General features: G+C 43.8%; 1 protein-coding gene across 2 annotated transcripts; it reads right to left on the bottom strand.

Annotated features, from left to right (window-relative positions):
• Positions 1-38: 38 nt before the first annotated feature.
• Positions 39-16,253, bottom strand: LOC311120280 (COP9 signalosome complex subunit 2-like). 2 transcript variants are annotated; one of them, XM_084194910.1, is made up of 13 exons: positions 16,150-16,253; positions 15,477-15,590; positions 15,233-15,310; positions 14,941-15,066; positions 13,468-13,557; positions 12,695-12,772; positions 12,185-12,359; positions 11,639-11,817; positions 11,221-11,273; positions 8,345-8,442; positions 6,261-6,343; positions 5,904-5,962; positions 39-656 (listed from the first exon to the last, which is right to left on the bottom strand). In XM_084194910.1, the coding sequence occupies exons 1-13, from the start codon at positions 16,201-16,203 to the stop codon at positions 512-514; spliced, it is 1,332 nt and encodes a 443-aa protein (XP_084051036.1). In that variant the 5' UTR covers positions 16,204-16,253; the 3' UTR covers positions 39-511. The 2 variants fall into 2 exon arrangements, with proteins under 2 accessions (XP_084051036.1, XP_084051035.1); XM_084194909.1 differs by having other exon boundaries at positions 16,144-16,236.
• Positions 16,254-22,481: the final 6,228 nt, after the last annotated feature.

Here is a 22,481-nt window from a genome sequence, read left to right on the forward strand (position 1 = left end):
AAGACCTACATTGAAATGTCATATACAGTAAACACAGATGGAGAACATTGTTTTTTATTCACAACATGCGTTCAATGCTGCAGCTACATGTTGTGAAAAAGTTTGCCCAACACCAGGTGCCAGTCAACATGCACAAATAAACCATTGTGTTATTGTACTCAAACTGCCTGTCCCAAAAGATAAAGCACTTTTAAAAAGGTGTGGTGACAGTGATATTTCTTAGAACCATTCTATTAAAGTCTTTTGAAAAACAAACACGAGGGGCTTGAAGTAAACTGAGATGTCCCTTAGAGAGTACTGATGTCTTCTAGAAAGCAGTATCTCTTCTCTCTCTCTGGAAAATGCAGTGGCAGATCACAAAACATCTCTGTGCGGCTGTGTAGCTCCACTCCGCTCAGCCCATCCACCCACAGTAGCACTGGATGGTTTGGTTTATACTGACACATTGGAACAATTTATTGAGATTCTCCTTCCTGTCTTTCAGTGCTGTCCGTTGTCACGTCAGTCAGAATCATGTGAGTTTGCTGACGATGGCTTGGTTGAGAGAGTTGAGTTGTTTAGTCCATTTGTCTAGGGCAGTGTAGCGCGCCCCTCCTCTCTTCTGGTAGTCTAGCTCCAACAGCTGGTTAACCTGGTCGATACGGCCTTGGATGGTGCTACAGGGAGGGAACCACAGCACAACACAGTGATCAGAGAAGAATGGTTCAAACAAAGAAATAATTACAACACTAGAATGGACGTTGGCATCCTAGCAACATGACTAAGCATGTTTTTCCAATATTGTATAAAACAATGCATTTCTATATAAAAATGGGATCAACAACATATCAATATTTGCTTCAATTATGGTTCAAATGACACTAATCACTGTGGGTAGCATTTGAGTTGCAGTCATTGTTTAACTTGTTTCCCGGTTTGGTTTCCACCCAGCACCTTAACCACTGATGTGTGTACTCTCACAACCAATTATCACATATCTACACTACGCTGTCTGATAAAACATTCCACCACCTCCACATTCCACTACATACACTACATATTCTGTTTCTGTTGAGCTCTGTGACGACGATGGGAATGCAGTGTAAAATGTAAATCTATTGTTCCAGTTGACTGGCTGTAGATCTGATCTGGCTGAGGGCAGTAAACAATCCAATATACAGCAGTCTGCTATAGTAGCATGGGAAATAATAAAGCCATGAAAGAAAGATAGATAGATACCCGCAAACGGTTGATTTCTCCCAAAGTTTTATTTGCCCAACGTTTTGACCCAAAGGTCTTCATCTGGCTGACAAGGCCCTTTGGGTCAAATGTTGCACAATAAAACTGCGGGAACAATTAACAGTTTGCAGGTATCTTTCTTTCTTTCATCAGTTTACTTTTTGTAGCCTGCAAGTTACTGGATGTGCATGTGTACACTACTTCTAAACTAAATAATGAAACCAGTAATCAATTACAGATCTACAGTAAACTAAGCAGGGCACTCAGGGAGGAATAACACAAACAGAGAGAGAGAGGAGAGGGAGGGAGACAGACTCATGCTGGCCTCCTGCATTCCTCAGGGTGCAATGTGGAAACAATGAGGAACTGAAAAGAGGAATTGTAATTATTCCCGTACAGGAAACATGTCTTAATACACATGCACAAGAAACATGCTCTGCTTCGTGCGTCATCTTGTGATGTCTCTGTGTCAGCCATGTTGATCATGTACACTATACACTGAGTATACTTGCTGTCCCCCCCCCCCCCAAAAAAAAAAGAGTTGTTTGTTCTTTCGACCAAGCGATTGGTCGAAATTTTTAAACGTGTATTCTTCAATTTATAGACATCCTTTATTTGAATAAAATCAACTATATATATATATATATATATATATATATATATATATATATATATATATATATATATATATATATATATATATATATATATATATATATATATATATATATATATATATATATATATATATATATGCTACTGAGCATGTTTTTATTTAATTTTTTTATTGAATTTTTTATTTCACCTTTATTTAACCAGGTAAGCCAGTTGAGAACAGGTTCTCATTTACAACTGCGACCTGGCCAAGATAAAGCAAAGTAGTGCAATAAAAACAACACAGAGTTACATATGGGGTAAAAAACATAAAGTCAGAAATACAACAGAAAATATATATACAGTGTGTGCAAATGTAGCAAGTTATGGAGGTAAGGCAATAAATAGGCTATAGTGCAGAATAATTACAATAGTATTAACACTGGAATGCTAGATGTGCAAGAGATTATGTGCAAATAGAGATACTGGGGTGCAAAAGAGCAAAATAAATAACAATATAGGGATGAGGTAGTTGGGTGGGCTAATTTCAGATGGGCTGTGTACAGGTGCAGTGATCGGTAAGGTGCTCTGACACCTGATGCTTAAAGTTATTGAGGGAGATAAGAGTCTCCAGCTTCAGAGATTTTTGCAATTCGTTCCAGTCATTGGCAGCAGAGAACTGGAAGGAATGGCGGCCAAAGGAGGTGTTGGCTTTGGGAATGACCAGTGAGATATACCTGCTGGAGCGCAGACTACGGGTGGGTGCTGCTATGGTGACCAATGAGCTAAGATAAGGCGGGGATTTGCCTAGCAGTGATTTATAGATGGCCTGGAGCCAGTGGGTTTGACGACGAACATGTAGTGAGGACCAGCCAACAAGAGCGTACAGGTCACAGTGGTGGGTAGTGTATGGGGCTTTGGAGACAAAACGGATGGCACTGTGATAGACTACATCCAATTTGCTGAGTAGAGTGTTGGAGGCTATTTTGTAAATGACATCGCCGAAGTCAAGGATCGGTAGGATAGTCAGTTTTACAAGGGCATGTTTGGCAGCATGAGTGAAGGAGGCTTTGTTGCGAAATAGGAAGCCGATTCTAGATTTAACTTTGGATTGGAGATTCTTTATGTGAGTCTGGAAGTTGAGTTTACAGTCTAACCAGACACCTAGGTATTTGTAGTTGTCCACATACTCTAGGTCAGACCCGTCGAGAGTGGTGATTCTAGTCGGGTGGGCGGGTGCCAGCAGCGTTCGATTGAAAAGCATGCATTTAGTTTGACTAGTGTTTAAGAGCAGTTGGAGGCTACTGAAGGATTGTTGTATGGCATTGAAGCTCGTTTGGAGGTTTGTTAACACAGTGTCCAATGAAGGGCCAGATGTATACAAAATGGTGTCGTCTGCGTAGAGGTGGATCTGAGAGTCACCAGCAGCAAGAGCGACATCATTGATATACACGGAGAAAAGTGTCGGCCCAAGAATTGAACCCTGTGGCACCCCCATAGAGACTGCCATAGGTCCAGACAACAGGCCCTCCGATTTGACACACTGAACTCTATCTGAGAAGTAGTTGGTGAACCAGGCGAGGCAGTCATTTGAGAAACCAAGGCTATTTAGTCTGCCAATAAGAATGCGGTGGTTGACAGAGTCGAAAGCCTTGGCCAGGTCGATGAAGACGGCTGCACAGTACTGTCTATTATCAATCGCGGTTATAATATCGTTTAGGACCTTGAGCGTGGCTGAAGTGCACCCGTGACCAGCTCGGAAACCGGATTGCATAGCGGAGAAGGTACGGTGGTATTCGAAATGGTCGATGATCTGTTTGTTAACTTGGCTTTCGAATACTTTCGAAAGGCAGGGCAGGATGGATATAGGTCTGTAGCAGTTTGGATCTAGAGTGTCACCCCCTTTGAAGAGGGGGATGACCGCGGCAGCTTTCCAATCTCTGGGGATCTCAGACGTTATGAAAGAGAGGTTGAACAGACTAGTAATAGGGGTTGCGACAATTTCGGCGGCTAGTTTTAGAAAGAAAGGGTCCAGATTGTCTAGCCCAGCTGATTTGTAGGGGTCCAGATTTTGCAGCGCTTTCAAAACATCAGCTGTCTGAATTTGTGTGAAGGAGAAGCGGGGGGGGCATGGGCAAGTTGCAGCAGAGGGTGCAGAGTTGGTGGCCGGGTTAGTGGTAGCCAGATGGAAAGCATGGCCAGCTGTAGCAAAATGCTTGAAAATGTCTGAAGCTTAAAGCACTGCGATTAAAAATGAAGACACAAATTACCAAAGGAGGGCGGCAGGTAGCTTAGTGGTTAAGAGCGTTGTGGCAGTAACCGAAAGGTCGCTGGTTCTAATCCTGAGCCGACTAGGTGAAAAATCTGTCGATGTGCCCTTGAGCAAGGCACTTAACCCTAATTGCTCCTGTAAGTCGCTCTGGATAAGAGCGTCTGCTAAATTACTAAAATGTAAATGTAAAATGAGGGAGCCAGAGATCAATATAGCCTAACCAGAAGAAAAAAACATGTTCCCAACCAGACCCTCCTCTTCCCGCTGCTGCTGGCCTTCACAGCTTCTGCCGTCAGGCTCCTGAAAATGCCGGTAATAGGTTACACCAACGGTCGGCAACCTTTTCCATTTGAAGTGGCAAGTTATCGTACCATTTCTACTGATCTGCGTGCCAGTTATGATTTTCAGATGCACATTTCGTGGAACAGTTTAATTCCATTTATAATAAAGTCTTCATATCTCAAAATCAATGTTCTATCCAAATGAAAAAGTAACTTCTATTGCCATTGCCAACTATGTAAAAATAGCCTACATAAAGCCTATAAATAAAAACACTGCAGCCTGCAGGTAGAAAATATCCTGATAAAAAGAAATATCCTATAAAATCACATAAGAAGTAATCAGGTAGGCCTTTTTTTATGACGTTTCCACTGGATCAGAGCATGACATTTTTTCCCCCTTTCATGCCGAGTGGTACTTGAAAGGGAGAGAGCTGGAAATATTTTTTAAATAGGCTACGTTGAGGAACTATTTTCATTCTCAATGGATGTAAAAACAGGCTTTGTTTACTTGCTGTTTAAGGCGAAGAAAAAATTACTTTGAGCTCCACAGTGATGGTGAGTTAAGACAATCAGAAATACTAATCAGATCCCCAAATGGGCACATTTATAAGCCTACATTTGCGCTCAGGCCAGGTATCCTAGGCCTGCTTCTGTGCGTCTCCTTACTCAAGATTGACAGGAGCGCTCCAAACAAAAGAAAATGAATAACTCGTAAATAGAATGGAAATAAACCTAAACTTTTTTAGTGTAGCCTAGGTTGTGCGCTCTGCAAACAATGTGTCCACTCCTACAATGACAACGGTAAGACTGTAATAATAATTTATTGAATGCATTAAAAAGCCACTGCTGTCCAAAAAAAACATTGCTGCACATCTGAAGTTCGCAAAAGAGCACCTGGATGTTCCACAGTGCTACTGGCAAAATATTCTGTGGACAGATTAAACTAAAGTTGAGTTGTTTGGAAGGAACACACAACACTATGTGTGGAGAAAAAAAGGCCCAGCACAGCACAGCACACCAACATCAAAACCTCATCTCAACTGTAAAGTATGGTGGAGGGAGCATCATGGTTTGGGGCTGCTTTGCTGCCTCAGGACCTGGACAGCTTGCTATCATCGCCGAAACATTTAATTCCCAAGTTTATCAAGACATTTTGCAGGAGAATGTAAGGCTATATGTCCGCCAATTGAAGCTCAACAGAAGTTGGGTGATGCAACAGGACAACGACCCAAAACACAGAAGTAAATCAACAACAGAATGGCTTCAACAGAAGAAAATACGCCTTCTGGAGTGGCCCAGTCAGAGTCCTGACCTCAACCCGATTGAGATGCTGTGGCATGACCTCAAGAGAGCGGTTCACACCAGACGTACCAAGAATATTGCTGAACTGAAACTGTTTTGTAAAGAGGAATGGTCCAAAATTGCCTGTTTGATGCAAAGGACATTTCCTAACAGATCATAAAGTATTATTTTCTTCCTCTACACTCCTAAATGGTAGTTTGGGCCACACATCAGATGCATGTCTAGAACAAACTTACTTGTCCAATATGCACTGCACCAACAAACTCTCCACGTCACAAACATCTATGTTCAGCTCCTGAGGCAGAGAAGACAGAACACAGGGTGTTACACTACAATCAATTCAAACAGCAACATCAATTACCTACTAAATACATTATCAATCTACTCAGCAAAGTTCATTATCGGATACATTATCAATACACACAGTGAAGTCAATGATTAACTCTAGCCTGGTCTCAGATCTGTTTGTGCTGTCTTACCAACTCTTATTGTAAAATTCATCACGCCAATGACCATGGGAGTTGGCAAAACAGCACAAACAGATCTGGGACCAGGCTAGTTAGTCCAGAAGCCAGTGCTGTCCTCAGACTTACCTTAGAGATGAATGGGATGTGTATTCTCGTGTAAGGTTTGATGAGCGCGATAAGGACCTGGGTTCTGATGTTCCGCAGCAGCTCTGGAAAATAAGACAACACAGCACTGATCAAAGTCTCTTCAGACACACACATCTACCAGAACACACACACACATCTACCAGAACACACACACACACATCTACCAGAACACACACACCATCTACCAGAACACACACACACACATCTACCAGAACACACACACCATCTACCAGAACACACACACCATCTACCAGAACATCTACCAGAACACACACACCATCTACCAGAACATCTACCAGAACACACACACCATCTACCAGAACACACACATCTACCAGAACACACACACCATCTACCAGAACACACACACCATCTACCAGAACACACACACCATCTACCAGAACACACACACCATCTACCAGAACATCTACCAGAACACACACACCATCTACCAGAACACACACACCATCTACCAGAACACACACACCATCTCAATATGCAGCTACTGGTACATTTTGTCTCAAGTTTGTTGAAACCTCGTCTTCAATGCCACACTTCCATGTCTCGTTCATCAACAGATATGAGAAAGCCCACACACGCATAACTTCACAGATCTTCATTGTAAAGGGTTTAAACACTGTTTCCCATGCTTGTTCAATGAACCATAAACAATTAATGAACATGCACCTGTGGAACGGTCGTTAAGACACTAACAGCTTACAGACGGTAGGCAATTAAGGTCACAGTTATGAAAACTTAGGACACTAAAGAGGCCTTTCTACTGACTCTGAAAAACACCAAAAGAAAGATGCCCAGGGTCCCTGCTCATCTGCGTGAACGTGCCTTAGGCATGCTCCAAGGAGGCATGAGGACTGCTGATGTGGCCAGAGCAATAAAATTGCAATGTCCGTACTGTGAGACGCCTAAGACAGCGCTACAGGGAAACAGGACTGACAGCTGATCGTCCTCGCAGTGGCAGACCACGTGTAACAACACCTGCACAGGATCGGTACATCCGAACATCACACCTGCGGGACAGGTACAGGATGGCAACAACAACTGCCCGAGTTACACAAGGAACGCACAATCCCTCCATCAGTGCTCAGACTGTCCACAATAGGCTGAGAGAGGCTGGACTGAGGGCTTGTAGGCCTGTTGTAAGGCAGGTCCTCACCAGACATCACCGGCAACAACGTCGCCTATGGGCACAAACCCACCGTCGCTGGACCAGACAGGACTGGCAAAAAGTGCTCTTCACTGACGAGTCGCAGTTTTGTCTCACCAGGGGTGATGGTCGGATTTGCGTTTATCGTCGAAGGAATGAGCGTTACACCGAGGCCTGTACTCTGGAGCGAGATCGATTTGGAGGTGGAGGGTCTGTCATGGTCTGGGGCAGTGTGTCATAGCATCATCGGACTGAGCTTGTCATTGCAGGCAATCTCAACGCTGTGCGTTACAGGGAAGACATCCTCCTCCCTCATGTGGTACCCTTCCTGCAGGCTCATCCTGACATGACCCTCCAGCATGACAATGCCACCAGCCATACTGCTCGTTCTGTGCGTGATTTCCTGCAAGACAGGAATGTCAGTGTTCTGCCATGGCAAGCGAAGAGCCCGGATCTCAATCCCATTGAGCACGTCTGGGACCTGTTGGATCGGAGGGTGAGGGCTAGGGCATTCCCCCCAGAAATGTCTGGGAACTTGCAGGTGCCTTGGTGGAAGAGTGGGGTAACATCTCACAGCAAGAACTGGAAAATCTGGTGCAGTCCATGAGGAGGAGATGCACTGCAGTACTTAATGCAGCTGGTGGCCACACCAGATACTGACTGTTACTTTTGATTTTGACCCCCCCTTTGTTCAGGGACACATTATTCCATTTCTGTTAGTCACATGTCTGTGGAACTTGTTCTGTTTATGTCGCAGTTGTTGAATGTTGTTATGTTCATACAAATATTTACACATGTTAGGTTTGCTGAAAATAAACGCAGTTGACAGTGAGAGGACATTTCTTTTTTTGCTGAGTTTATATACAAGCACACACATGCACACACAAACACTACTTACCCTCGATGTGTTCTCTGATGAAGGGGTCGTCCATGATACTACTATGGTTGGTTTTCAGTATCTTCTCAAACTCTGTGATGTCATTATTCTGATAGGAGCTGGGAGCAGACACACAACAGTAGAACAGTCACTGGGTTAGAATAATGATATAATAATCCATAAAATAATGATATAATAATCCATAGAATAATGATATAATAATCCATAGAATAATGACAATGATCCATAAAATCATGATATAATAATCCATAAAATAATGATATAATAATCCATAGAATCATGATATAATAATCCATAGAATCATGATATAATAATCCATAGAATAATGACAATGATCCATAGAATAATGATATAATAATCCATAAAATCATGATATAATAATCCATACATCCATATATTGTCTTCATCCAACCACAACACCACCACAGCTCCACTATCCCACTAAAACACATTTCTAAATATTAGCCTTTTCAACATCAACAATCTATTCTTTTCTACAGTTCTGGGTGTGTTTAAAATTGTCTGTTTACATAACAACAAAGTTCAAATGCATGGAAGGAAACAGTTGGAGTCCTATTTTAGCCACCGCCTGTTTTATGACCTAAGAGAGTGTGAATAGAATAAGGGAGGAGACCAGAGCTAAAGAGCAAATGGCCTCGAAGGTGCTTTTTATGGTCGATGCCATTCAATCCGGCATCCGCTGTGTTAACGAATGCGGAGCCCGTGAACGGTAGGGCATTTATGCTTCTCACGCTGTTCAGAGCAGAGATACCAGAAACAACTGCCCCAACTCACCTATCAACCAGTCATCGCTTGTGAGTCAAACACCGAGCTCACGGAGGCCTCTGCGTTGTTTCACATTTTGAGAGGTGTACGGAGCCACAGCCTATGCACACTTCCATTTACTTCTGCAATTGCATCATAATCGTAGAGCAGACCCTCTGTGTCATGGATGCCAGATTGACCATAAATTAGGTTGAAGAGACACCACACAGCTGAACCCATGGTTAAAGGATATCTTCACTATGTTACACCTCTATCTATTAACCACTTATACAGTGGGGAGAACAAGTATTTGATACACTGCCGATTTTGCAGATTTTCCTACTTACAAAGCATGTAGAGGTCTGTAATTTTTATCATAGGTACACTTCAACTGTGAGAGACGGAATCTAAAACAAAAATCCAGAAAATCACATTGTATGATTTTTAAGTAATTAATTTGCATTTTATTGCATGACATAAGTATTTGATCACCTACCAACCAGTAAGAATTCCGGCTCTCACAGACCTGTTAGTTTTTCTTTAAGAAGCCCTCCTGTTCTCCACTCATTACCTGTATTAACTGCACCTGTTTGAACTCATTACCTGTATAAAAGACACCTGTCCACACACTCAGTCGCTTTGGATAAAAGCGTCTGCTAAATGGCATATTATTATTACTCAATCAAACAGACTCCAACCTCTCCACAATGGCCAAGACCAGAGAGCTGTGTAAGGACATCAGGGATACAATTGTAGACCTGCACAAGGCTGGGATGGGCTACAGGACAATAGGCAAGCAGCTTGGTGAGAAGGCAACAACTGTTGGCGCAATTATTAGAAAATGGAAGAAGTTCAAGATGACGGTCAATCACCCTCGGTCTGGGGCTCCATGCAAGATCTCACCTCGTGGGGCATCAATGATCATGAGGAAGGTGAGGGATCAGCCCAGAACTACACGGCAGGACCTGGTCAATGACCTGAAGAGAGCTGGGACCACAGTCTCAAAGAAAACCATTAGTAACACACTACGCTGTCATGGATTAAAATCCTGCAGCGCACGCAAGGTCCCCCTGCTCAAGCCAGCGCATGTCCAGGCCCGTCTGAAGTTTGCCAATGACCATCTGGATGATCCAGAGAAGGAATGGGAGAAGGTCATGTGGTCTGAAAAGACAAAAATAGAGCTTTTTGGTCTAATCTCCACTCGCCGTGTTTGGAGGAAGAAGAAGGATGAGTACAACCCCAAGAACACCATCCCAACCGTGAAGCATGGAGGTGGAAACATCATTCTTTGGGGATGCTTTTCTGCAAAGGGGACAGGACGACTGCACCGTATTGAGGGGAGGATGGATGGGGCCATGTATCGCGAGATCTTGGCCAACAACCTCCTTCCCTCAGTAAGAGCATTGAAGATGGGTCGTGGCTGGGTCTTCCAGCATGACAACGACCCGAAACATACAGCCAGGGCAACTAAGGAGTGGCTCCGTAAGAAGCATCTCAAGGTCCTGGAGTGGCCTAGCCAGTCTCCAGACCTGAACCCAATAGAAAATCTTTGGAGGGAGCTGAAAGTCCGTATTGCCCAGCGACAGCCCCGAAACCTGAAGGATCTGGAGAAGGTCTGTATGGAGGAGTGGGCCAAAATCCCTGCTGCAGTGTGTGCAAACCTGGTCAAGACCTACAGGAAATGTATGATCTCTGTAATTGCAAACAAAGGTTTCTGTACCAAATATTAAGTTCTGCTTTTCTGATGTATCAAATACTTATGTCATGCAATAAAATGCAAATTAATTACTTAAAAATCATACAATGTGATTTTCTGGATTTTTGTTTTAGATTCCGTCTCTCACAGTTGAAGTGTACCTATGATAAAAATGACAGACCTCTACATGCTTTGTAAGTAGGAAAACCTGCAAAATCGGCAGTGTATCAAATACTTGTTCTCCCCACTGTATGTGATGTAAAACAATAACAGTTTGGGTCGACTGACAACACTACACAAATAAGTGGAAATAGGTTGTAAATAGTGAAGATATCGTTTAACTGATGCCATGGCTTTCTACCCTAAAATATCACCAACACCACCATGGATGACCCAGAAGCACACGTGTTCTTACCTTACTAGATTTGTCATGGCCAAGATCTCTGGGTCGTTTTTATAAGGTTTGGCCTGTCACAGAAAAACACAATAAGAACAGCCACTGTAATACAACACTTTATCAAGCAGTGTTTGCTGCAGGTGATTTGAATACCATTAATGCAATGTTGTTGCCGCCAACAATATAAAGGTGCGTGATGCAACCACCACGTGTTGCTATGGAGTTGTGAAATAAACAATGTATAAATATAACAATATCGGATAATCATAAAAATAGACTTGCCCTGAATCTGATTAGTAATATTTTCCAATATAAATCAGATGCAGATATTTTTCCCATAATGTCAGTGATAATGTTAGTAATTGCTCTAAGGGGATAAATAAAATGGAATTCAACTGGACTTAACTAAACTGAACTGACTGAATGAGGGTTGTACCTCCTGTGAGTCGAATGGGTTGATTCCAGACTTCATGAGCATGTTGGCCAGCACCAGGTACTTCAGACAGGTGGTTCTCCTGGGGCTGCCTGACTCATCGTAGTTCTTAAACGCCTCAAAGAAGTCTGTGTGGGCCTTCTCAAACTCCCCCTCTCTCAGGTGCATCTTACCCCCACACTCTGGGGAAGGGGACCAAACAAGAACAGGCCTGTTACTACATCACATAAACACACGCAGTGACACACACACACCTTTTTACCATATTAGCGATTTTATCCTCCAATTGTAAAAAGGTACAGTACTTGTCTGTGACTCTTTCAGGGTCTCGCCTCGATAGTGGCAAATCTCCCTGAGACTCCCTACAGGTCAGTTTACAAGTCCTAACTATAGAATTACTATTCTAAGGAGGATTCTATTTCTATGGTCATTTTCTATTTATTCAATGTGTACCACTGTGTGTGTGGCTCCGATGCAATACATGTAATAGATACTGTTGACAGCTATCCTGCCTTCAGGGGTTCCTAATTCTACGGTGGTAACACTCACCCCTGATGACTCCCATGATGAGTGGGTGAGGGATAGCAGACTTGATGTGCAGGGACTGTTCATACAGGGCCTTCAGCTTCTTGTTGTTCTTCTGGGTTGTGTACATCTGGATCTCCAGAGCATAGATCTCCAGGAGCTGGGTGCCTTTCTTTAGGTCGTCCTCCCCGTCATCTGTCTACAGAGAGACATAGATATACAACATTACAGATCATATACACATAACAGACCACAGATCTTCAACATCGTCTGTCTGCAGTGCACGTAGATATAGAGCATAACAGATCAGATATACACATAACAGACCATAGATCTCTAACATAATCTGTCTGCAGTGCAGATAGATATACAACATAACAGATCATACTAGTATACAACAACAACAAAAAATACTGCTAGCAGCCATATTGGGAACTTGGAAGTTGGCTACTGTGGATCACTCCTAACCTCAGATGGCTGTGTAAACCCCATCAGACTAAACGTTGTCTCAGACTACCACCTGTCTTACTGTACCTGACAGGACTGGTGCAGCTGTCTGAGGATCTTCTGTAACTTCCCAAACTCCTCCCTCTCCAGGTACAGCTTGCCCAGCTGAAACACAACAACAGGACCAGTTAAAACAGGCTGAGAGACAACAAGAGGACTTCAGTTAAAACAGGCTGAGAGACAACAAGAGGACTTCAGTTAAAACAGGCTGAGAGACAACAAGAGGACTTCAGTTAAAACAGGCTGAGAGACAACAAGAGGACTTCAGTTAAAACAGGCTGAGAGACAACAAGAGGACTTCAGTTAAAACAGGCTGAGAGACAACAAGAGGACTTCAGTTAAAACAGGCTGAGAGACAACAAGAGGACTTCAGTTAAAACAGGCTGAGAGACAACAAGAGGACTTCAGTTAAAACAGGCTGAGAGACAAAACAACAACTTATATGTTTGTGCTATCACTAAAAAAGGGCTTTACGATGTTGTTTGGCAAATAATTTAACACAAACAGATCTGGCTACGAGTCTAGGGCATTGCAGAGGTAAAAACTCCCAAACACAGAGGTCTGAAACTGACAGGTCAGATATTGTCCTACCCATAGAAATAAACAGAAACATTGTGTACTACATGCATATGTCCCAATTATCTCCCCTTTCTCCCAAAGTGTGCACTTGTTCACTTCAATAATTTGAGAGAAATTACTAGTCCATGCCTCCACCAATCCACTGCTTTTAGGTTTTTATTGTAAGTAGTGACCGAGTGCACACTTTAGGAAAAAGGTAATATTAATGGGACACACCCTACCTTTGTGTTGGTTTTGAACCAGAGTCTGTCGTTCTTGGCGTCTTTCAGAGCGTCCAGAGTCGTTTCATAAAACTCCTGCAGCAGGTCCATCTGTGACACATAAAACAACCAACCACAACCCACATTTAACACCTCAGTCATCTAGAACATGGAACCACAGCCCACATTAACACCTCAGTCATCTAGAACATGAACCACAGCCCACATTAACACCCCAGTCATCTAGAACATGAACCACAGCCCACATTAACACCTCAGTCATCTAGAACATGAACCACAGCCCACATTAACACCCCAGTCATCTAGAACATGAACCACAGCCCACATTAACACCTCAGTCATCTAGAACATGAACCACAGCCCACATTAACACCCCAGTCATCTAGAACATGAACCACAGCCCACATTAACACCTCAGTCATCTAGAACATGAACCACAGCCCACATTAACACCCCAGTCATCTAGAACATGAACCACAGCCCACATTAACACCCCAGTCATCTAGAACATGGAACCACAGCCCACATTAACACCCCAGTCATCTAGAACATGAACCACAGCCCACATTAACACCCCAGTCATCTAGAACATGGAACCACAGCCCACATTAACACCCCAGTCATCTAGAACATGAACCACAGCCCACATTAACACCCCAGTCATCTAGAACATGAACCACAGCCCACATTAACACCCCAGTCATCTAGAACATGAACCACAGCCCACATTAACACCTCAGTCATCTAGAACATGAACCACAGCCCACATTAACACCCCAGTCATCTAGAACATGAACCACAGCCCACATTAACACCCCAGTCATCTAGAACATGGAACCACAGCCCACATTAACACCCCAGTCATCTAGAACATGAACCACAGCCCACATTAACACCCCAGTCATCTAGAACATGAACCACAGCCCACATTAACACCCCAGTCATCTAGAACATGGAACCACAGCCCACATTAACACCCCAGTCATCTAGAACATGAACCACAGCCCACATTAACACCCCAGTCATCTAGAACATGAACCACAGCCCACATTAACACCCCAGTCATCAAGAACATGAACCACAGCCCACATTAACACCCCAGTCATCTAGAACATGAACCACAGCCCACATTAACACCCCAGTCATCTAGAACATGAACCACAGCCCACATTAACACCCCAGTCATCTAGAACATGAACCACAGCCCACATTAACACCCCAGTCATCTAGAACATGAACCACAGCCCACATTAACACCCCAGTCATCTAGAACATGGAACCACAGCCCACATTAACACCCCAGTCATCTAGAACATGAACCACAGCCCACATTAACACCTCAGTCATCTAGAACATGAACCACAGCCCACATTTAACACCCCAGTCATCAAGAACAAACAGTTCACATAACTTGAGATTTGAGCCAAAATAAAGTTCTGAGCTTTGTTCTAGTTCCAGGTATTGTGTCTATACCTGTTTGGAGGTGGAGATGTAGTCTAAGATGGAGTTGATGGATTTCTCTGAGTAGTTTCTGGTCACAGCGCTCCTGATGTACGTCAACAGCTGCTTGTACCGAGACATCATCTCTGGGAAGTTGGTCTGCAGGACACACACAGTTTACCAGGAGATAGGGCATCGAGTTAAGTTGTAGTGGGAATGACAGTATGCCGTAAAGAAAAGAAAAAAACTCACAAGCACTAATCATATGGACTTAGAGACAGAGAGTTGACATTGAGATAACGCTACAGCACATTTAATTTCTTACCAGCTTGAAGTTGATTTTGATCATCTGTTTTAGGGCTTTGAACCCCCATTCTCCCTTCTCTCCCTCCAGCTCCAATACCTGCCAATGGAGAGTATACATTATATCATACACAAAAAAAATGTATGCACGCACGACTGTAAGTCGCTTTGGATAAAAGCGTCTGCTAAATGGCATATTATTATTATTATTATCATACATTCATCAATATGTGAGTGAGTGAGTGGAGTGAGTAGCCAGTACCCACCTTCTGGAAGCTGCTGAGAGCTGCTTTGGGTTCATCCTCCTTCAGTGCTTTGGAGTTGTAGTACTGGTTCTCCAAGTCGACGTTTGGCTCTGAGTTACTGTCCTCGGAATATTCCTGGGTTGAGACATAAACTCAGGACATAAATTAGCTGGCTATGAGCTAATACAACTCAGATTGATAAGGTGACAGAGATGTTATGATTGGGCTAACGGCTTGCCATAGTTGTTTACTAATGAGGCTAAGTAGCAAGCTGTTTTAGCTAACCAGCATCGGCGCATGCTCGGTTAAAGGATAGTTATCTACACCTAGCTAGCTGGTTAACTAAACGCTTGTATGTTCGTGGCTAGCTACGATAACATGTTACAAAAAATTGACTAGCATAGCTAACTCAGTATACTATATATATATATATATATATATATATATATAAACTCAGTTTCCCCCATGCCAAGCAGCTGAGTTTAGCTAGCACTAGCAGCAACTTTGCTAGCTAGCCTCGCCTTTATGCTAACGTTAGCTGAACTAGCTATCTATCGAGGTAGTTTAGCTAACTAGCTAGCTACCTCCTCTGCTCTGATCTAGCTAATGCAAATATACTAGCTAAGGAAGCAGCTCTGATTAGACATTTTAAAAAACAAGGAAATAGAAACGTATTATGTAAACTTACGCTTACCAGATCATAATCTTCTTCATCATCGCACATGAAATCATCTTCCATGTCAGACATCTTGACGGGTCTTCGGAAACAACAAACAAACCGCAGCTCTACAGCGCCACCAAACGCTACGCCGGTTGGTTTCAGCACAGTACTGCAGGATTCTTTCTAGTATTGTAGTTCGCTCTTCTATCCGAAGATGACGCTGTCACATCACATTTAGGGCGTGTTCGTAAATTCAATCTGGAGTGACAGGATGCGCTCTGGGCGTTCTTAAATTCAGAGCGTTTTCTCTGGGAGCGTTCAGAGCGCAAACTGGACGCTCTGGCGGAGGAGTAGGGTTGATCCGAGAGTTCTGACCTCAAAACGGCAGTCAAGAACCCAAGTTTACTGGCTAACGTTGGCTAGCTTGCTAGCTACTTCCAGACACAAATGAGAGAATACCTCACTCTGACCATTTTACTCGCCCTAGGCTGTTTTCATGTTATCCAGAGCGTTAGTGATTGTAACTGTGCTGCTGGCAACAATTTAATTGCGCTATTTTGCAGACGTTTACTGACACCGGCCATATTCAACCGGTATTGAGCGTTCGCAAATGCATGAGTTATTCTGCGCTCTGGCACACAGGCGAGAGTGCTCTAAAATCTGAGTAGATAGCCAGAGCGAATTTATGAAGATAACCTTGGTCCAGCTACAATTCAGAAAGAAGTTTAGATCTGTAAGATTTCTAGGCTTTTCAATTAATTACATTTGACTCACAGATACCTATGACTTACAGATAACTATCTTACGTTATCATCATAGAAATAGCCATAAAAAACGTGCATCACAAATCAAAGGGGCAAGCATGAGAACCATTAATTTATGTAGGAAGGGAGGGGGGAGTCATACACACACACACACACATTGACCCAGTTGCAATCCCACACTGAGAAATGGGTCTGAACCATGACCAGAGGTTTTCAGCATTTTGATGGGGTCGAATAATTTGTTTAAAGGGATTTCAACAGGCCAGCCTCTGGGGTACACAGAGAAAAAAGCAGCCTTGGCAGTTGGTGAGGGACTGACTCACTGAGGTATGAACTATGAATGTGGATCTATTGGAGTGTTTTTTACTAACATTGCGTGATAACGCTGGGAGGCCGTTTCAGATTAGAGTGGAGTCAACCCCGTGGATCAGGTTTAAATATATTTCATTAGTATTTTTAAACAGTGTTGGCTGCCACTCTAGTTGATTTATCCCATTATTCTGGACCATGGAGTCAGTTGGAGCATAATATTCATAATATAACCTAGTGGATCCAACACCATAGAGAGGAGAGCAGGGGGGGATGTGTCAGCACGCTGTTACTGGGAAATAGGGCTCCTTTGTCACAATATCCAGTGTGTGTGTGCAGAGATGGGCAAAAATTACAAAATACCCTAAAGACTAATGTATCAAAATAAAATACAACAATAACCTCAACAACATTCTTAGTAACGGTAACAAAAATACATTTGACTTGCTATGACTCTGATATGTGGTTGTTTATCTACTTTAGTTGAATGCACTGACTGTAAATCGCTCTGGATGCCAAATGACCAAAAATGTAAATGTGAATATGACCACTTGCAAAGCATGGGTATTATTATTCTAATAAGCTACACCCCCAAACAAGACCACTTTATTTTTTATATTTTTTATCGAATGACTTCAGATGGGCAAAGATACAGCAAAATGTATCTTGTTATAAAATACCCTAAAGAATGTATGAAAATAAAATGCGAAATACTGTTGTTTTATTTAAAAAATGTATAGGCAAAATAACAGAAAATAAATAATAGACAGACTATTTCAGTCAGATGTCTTGTGCAGTTAGAAATTGAACAAATACATATGTGAACACCAAATGTTTTTTCAATTTCAACTTATTTTAGAAGAAATAGCCCTTTTATCATTTTCTATCGGGACTGTTGAAAAGTATTTGTATATTTTGAAAATACAAAATACAGCTCTCTAAAGTATCTTGTTACAAAATACAGTGGACTGTAGTTCAGGCCAGTGAAATACAAATTACAAAATACTCAAAAGTAATTTAAATACGTATTTTAAATACATAAATACTGCCCATCTCTGTGTGTGTGTGTGTGTGTGTGAAGGGTCTGTCAGCGCCTTTATAATTGTGTTGGGTTTCTATCAACAGGACCACTGGGGAGTGACTCTCTTCCTGTTACAGTTCCAGCTAGGGTGGAAACACACACACACACACACACACACACACACACACTACACACACACTACACACACACACACACACACACACACACACACACACACACACACACACACACACACACACCACACACACACACACACACACACACACTACACACACACACACACACACACACACACACACTACACACACACACACTACACAGATAAACAGAGACGGGAGAGGGGGATTTGAGTTGTAGTGGGAATGAAAGGTGTTGTAGGCCAACAGAGGACACAGCAGGCCAGCTGTGATCAGTGATCAGCCCAGCTCTGGTCTCTCTCTCTGGGCCTGTGATCAGTGATCAGCCCATCTCTGGTCTCTCTCTCTGGGCCTGTGATCAGTGATCAGCCCATCTCTGGTCTCTCTCTCTGGGCCTGTGAGTCAACTGAACCAGGCTTCTTATTATCACACTGACTCACATTGTCTGTCTGTGATGAATAGGACCATTTCACCAACCTGCCAACATCAACCTACTGGGTAACATCAATCAATAATGATTAATTGACAGTCTCTCTGTGTACGTGCCTCAAGCTTCTCTTCCTCCAGCTCCAATACCTGCCAACGGACAGAATAAATAACCACCAGACATCTGTCTGTGTGTGTGTGTGTGTCCGCTTGTGTGAGTTGATTGTGAGTGTGTGTGTGTGCACGCCTCCTGTGTATATTTGTGTGTTATTATAAACATCACAGTGCTGCCCTCTCCTCTCACCTCTCTCTCTCTCTCTCTGGTGATTCATGTAATAACTTTAAAACATTTATATTATTCCCCAACCCCTAATGTAAACAACAGGGTTTATCTGCCGTTTAATTTCGGGTTGCCAAAAACTGTTTCATGCTGCAGCTAATAACGGTAATCCAGTAAATGTAATCTTGTTTCTGACAGTTCCTTAAACATTAGCAGCCCCTTTAATGTGTCTCCAACAGGGCAGCTGGCAACTATGGCAACCACCACGGCCCTGTGTTCTCTACCCAGCATGCAGTCTGATTTTATACTTCTCTCTAAATGTGTTTCTCTAGGAAAGAGCTCACGGGAGGGGCCCTAACTCTCTTACACACACACATGCACACACACACGCACGCACGCACGCACGCACGCACGCACGCACGCACGCACACACACACACACACACACACACACACACACACACACACACACACACACACACACACACACCCTCTCTCCCTACCTCGCGCCCTCTCTCTTCCTCTCTCTCTCCCTCTCTGTTCTCCATGCCAGAACCCCAGGGTCATCAGAGCGGTGTTCCCTCTCTAACCTGCCCAAGATGCGTGACTAGACATTTTGTTTTCTTATTGCTGTTATTTTTTACAAGGTAGAAGCATGTCTTACTTTTATACAGCAATTTGTGTTCGGCGGTGATGTTATTACACATCAAACCCGGCTTGGAGAGTAGAAAACACGCTGCTGCCAAGTCTACACACACCCTCTCCACACTCACCCTCTCCACACACACCCTGCTGGCTATGGTATGTGTCTGGTGAAGGGGTTGAGGTTTGGGGGTGGGGTGAGGGGTGTGTAGGGGGTTGAGGTTTGGGGGTGGGGTGAGGGGTGTGTAGGGGGTTGAGGTTTGGGGGCGGGGTGAGGTTGTGGGGGTACTGTACGTGTTAGTGAGGGTGTGTATGTAGGGGTTTAGTGTGTATGTGTGTGCTGGGCAGAGGGGGATGTGGATGCATGTGCTTGTGAAGTGTATGTTTGGAGTGTAAAGGGGTGTGTGTTGGTCAGGTGGAGTGTGTTTGGAGTGTAAAGGGGTGTGTGTTGGTCAGGTGGAGTGTGTTTGGAGTGTAAAGGGGTGTGTGTTGGTCAGGTGTAGTGTGTTTGGAGTGTAAAGGGGTGTGTGTTGGTCAGGTGGAGTGTGTTTGGAGTGTAAAGGGGTGTGTGTTGGTCAGGTGGAGTGTGTTTGGAGTGTAAAGGGGTGTGTGTTGGTCAGGTGGAGTGTGTTTGGAGTGTAAAGGGGACCAGACAGACCAGACACCCAGACCCTGAAGCAGTCAGCCCAGAGTGCAGGGTTCAGCTGCCCTTCCTCTATTTTATTTTATTTATTTTTATTTCACCTTTATTTAACCAGGTAAACCAGTTGAGAACAAGTTCTCATTTACAACTGCGACCTGGCCAAGATAAAGCAAAGCAGTGCGATAAAAACAACATATATGGCTGGGGAGGGGTATATGGCTGGGGAGGGGTACAGTATATGGCTGGGGTATAGGTCTCCCTCCCTGCATCTTCTCTTAGAGTCTATCTCTGTTTTTATCCCCAGATCTCTTGATGGTATACAGAAATTCTCTTCACATCACTTTGGGTTACCGATGTTTATCCACGTTTCTCTAAACGTCAAATTTCGAAGTTGCTCCAAACTTCAAATGACAAGGTGTTTTTGACACCCTGGGTTACTCCACCTGCTGCAGCTCCTTCATTCATTCCGAATGGTTAACTTAAGGGTTAAGGTAGGTTTGGGATAGGGTTAAGTTTAGGCATTAATTCCGAATGGTTAAGTTAAAGGTTAAGTCTACCACTGGAATTGAACACAGACCCTCGGAGCCGGAGCTTGCCGTTTATGACCATCCACCATTCCCGTCCACAACGCCCTAGCAAAACCCAAGCCGGGACATGGACGGACGTCCAGTTTCGAAGTGAATCTTGAGCGACCTGGCTGGCCAAGGCTAACCCTAACTCTGCATCTGAGAACATCCCAACACAACATCTCAACATCACCTCCCCTGTACTGTCAGGTCTGTCTGACGTGGGAAGGGCAGGGGAACACAACAGATCCCTCCAGCAGGTTTTTTCTTCCTCTTTTTCCGTTGGAAGTCAAACCAGATGTGGTGTTACAGTCTGATTGTAACTCCCAGGTCACTGACCAGATGGAGGGATCTCCTCCTCTTCTCCTCTCCTCTCCTCCCTTCTCCTCTCCTCCCTTCTCTCCTACTTCTTCTCCTCCTCTCCTCTCATGTGCTCCTCTCCTCCCCTCCTCTCCTGGTATAGACATCTGTATAGTAGGTGAGCTGCCTGCCTGCCTGTCTGTTTGACTGCCTGTCTTCCTGACTGCCTGCCTGTCTGTCTGACTGCCTGTCTCCCAGCCTGCCTGCCTGTCTGTTTTGTTCGACTGCCTGCCTGTCTTCCTGCCTGCCTGCCTGTCTGTTCTGTACTGAGCTGTCAGAGTAGAGTAGATCTAGTGATTAATGAGTGTTGCAGGTTAATCTCCTCACAGCAGTCTGCTTTGAGCTAAAGTATATGTGTGTGTGTCTGTGTGTGTGTGTGTGCCTGCGTTCTTCCGTGTGTGCATGTGTATGAGCTCTGTCATAAAGGGGTCTAGCCCCTGAGAGCACTGTCAGGAGTGGAGGGTTTAAAACCTCAGATGATGAAAGGGCCTTGCGTGTATCTGCAGCTTCCTCACACAGTAAATACAGATCACATGACCCTCCTGGGACAGATCACTGAAACGTTATCATATGGACTACTGTCCTTCTCTGCATGGACACAGGGGTCTCTCTCTGTTTCTTTCCCTATCACTCTCTTTCTCTCTCTCTCTCTGTCTTTCCCTGGACCCCACTCTGTTCTTTTCTTTATCTCTGTTTTTCTCACCTCTATACTCTCTCATTCTCTGTCTTTCTCTCTCTGTCTCTTTCTCTCTCTCCTCTCGTTCTCTCTCACTCTCTCTCTCTTTCTCTGTGAGTATGGTGCTCTACTCCAGTGGAGGCTGCTGAGGGGAGGATGGCTCATAATAATGGCTGGAACAGAGCAAATGGAATGGCATCAAACACATGGAAACCATATGATTGATGTATTTGATACCATTCCAATTATTCCGCTCTAGCCATTACCACGAGCCCATCCTCCCTAATTAAGGTGCCACCAACCTCCTGTGCTCTACTCCCTCTCCCTCTGACAGACAGTCACAAATAGTAACTTTCCACTGCATTAAGACTGGGCTGGGTCCTCCTGTCACAGGCTACATTAAGACTGGGCTGGGTCCTCCTGTCACAGGCTGCATTAAGACTGGGCTGGGGTCCTCCTGTCACAGGCTACATTAAGACTGGGCTGGGGTCCTCCTGTCACAGGCTACATTAAGACTGGGC

This window comes from Coregonus lavaretus (assembly GCF_964263955.1).
Source record: "Coregonus lavaretus genome assembly, contig: HAP1_SCAFFOLD_161, whole genome shotgun sequence".
Classification (NCBI taxonomy): domain Eukaryota; kingdom Metazoa; phylum Chordata; class Actinopteri; order Salmoniformes; family Salmonidae; genus Coregonus; species Coregonus lavaretus.

What these genes read in the sequence shown, in the direction of transcription:
- LOC311120280 (XM_084194909.1), bottom strand. Translation starts at nt 16,203, where the DNA reads ATGTCTGACATGGAAGATGATTTCATGTGCGATGATGAAGAAGATTAT. An exon ending in CATCATGGGAGTCATCAGGG is followed by an intron (nt 11,818 to 12,184) that starts GTGAGTGTTACC and finishes CCCCTTCCCCAG; the next exon opens with AGTGTGGGGGTAAGATGCAC. An exon ending in ACATCCCATTCATCTCTAAG is followed by an intron (nt 5,963 to 6,260) that starts GTAAGTCTGAGG and finishes TCTCTGCCTCAG; the next exon opens with GAGCTGAACATAGATGTTTG.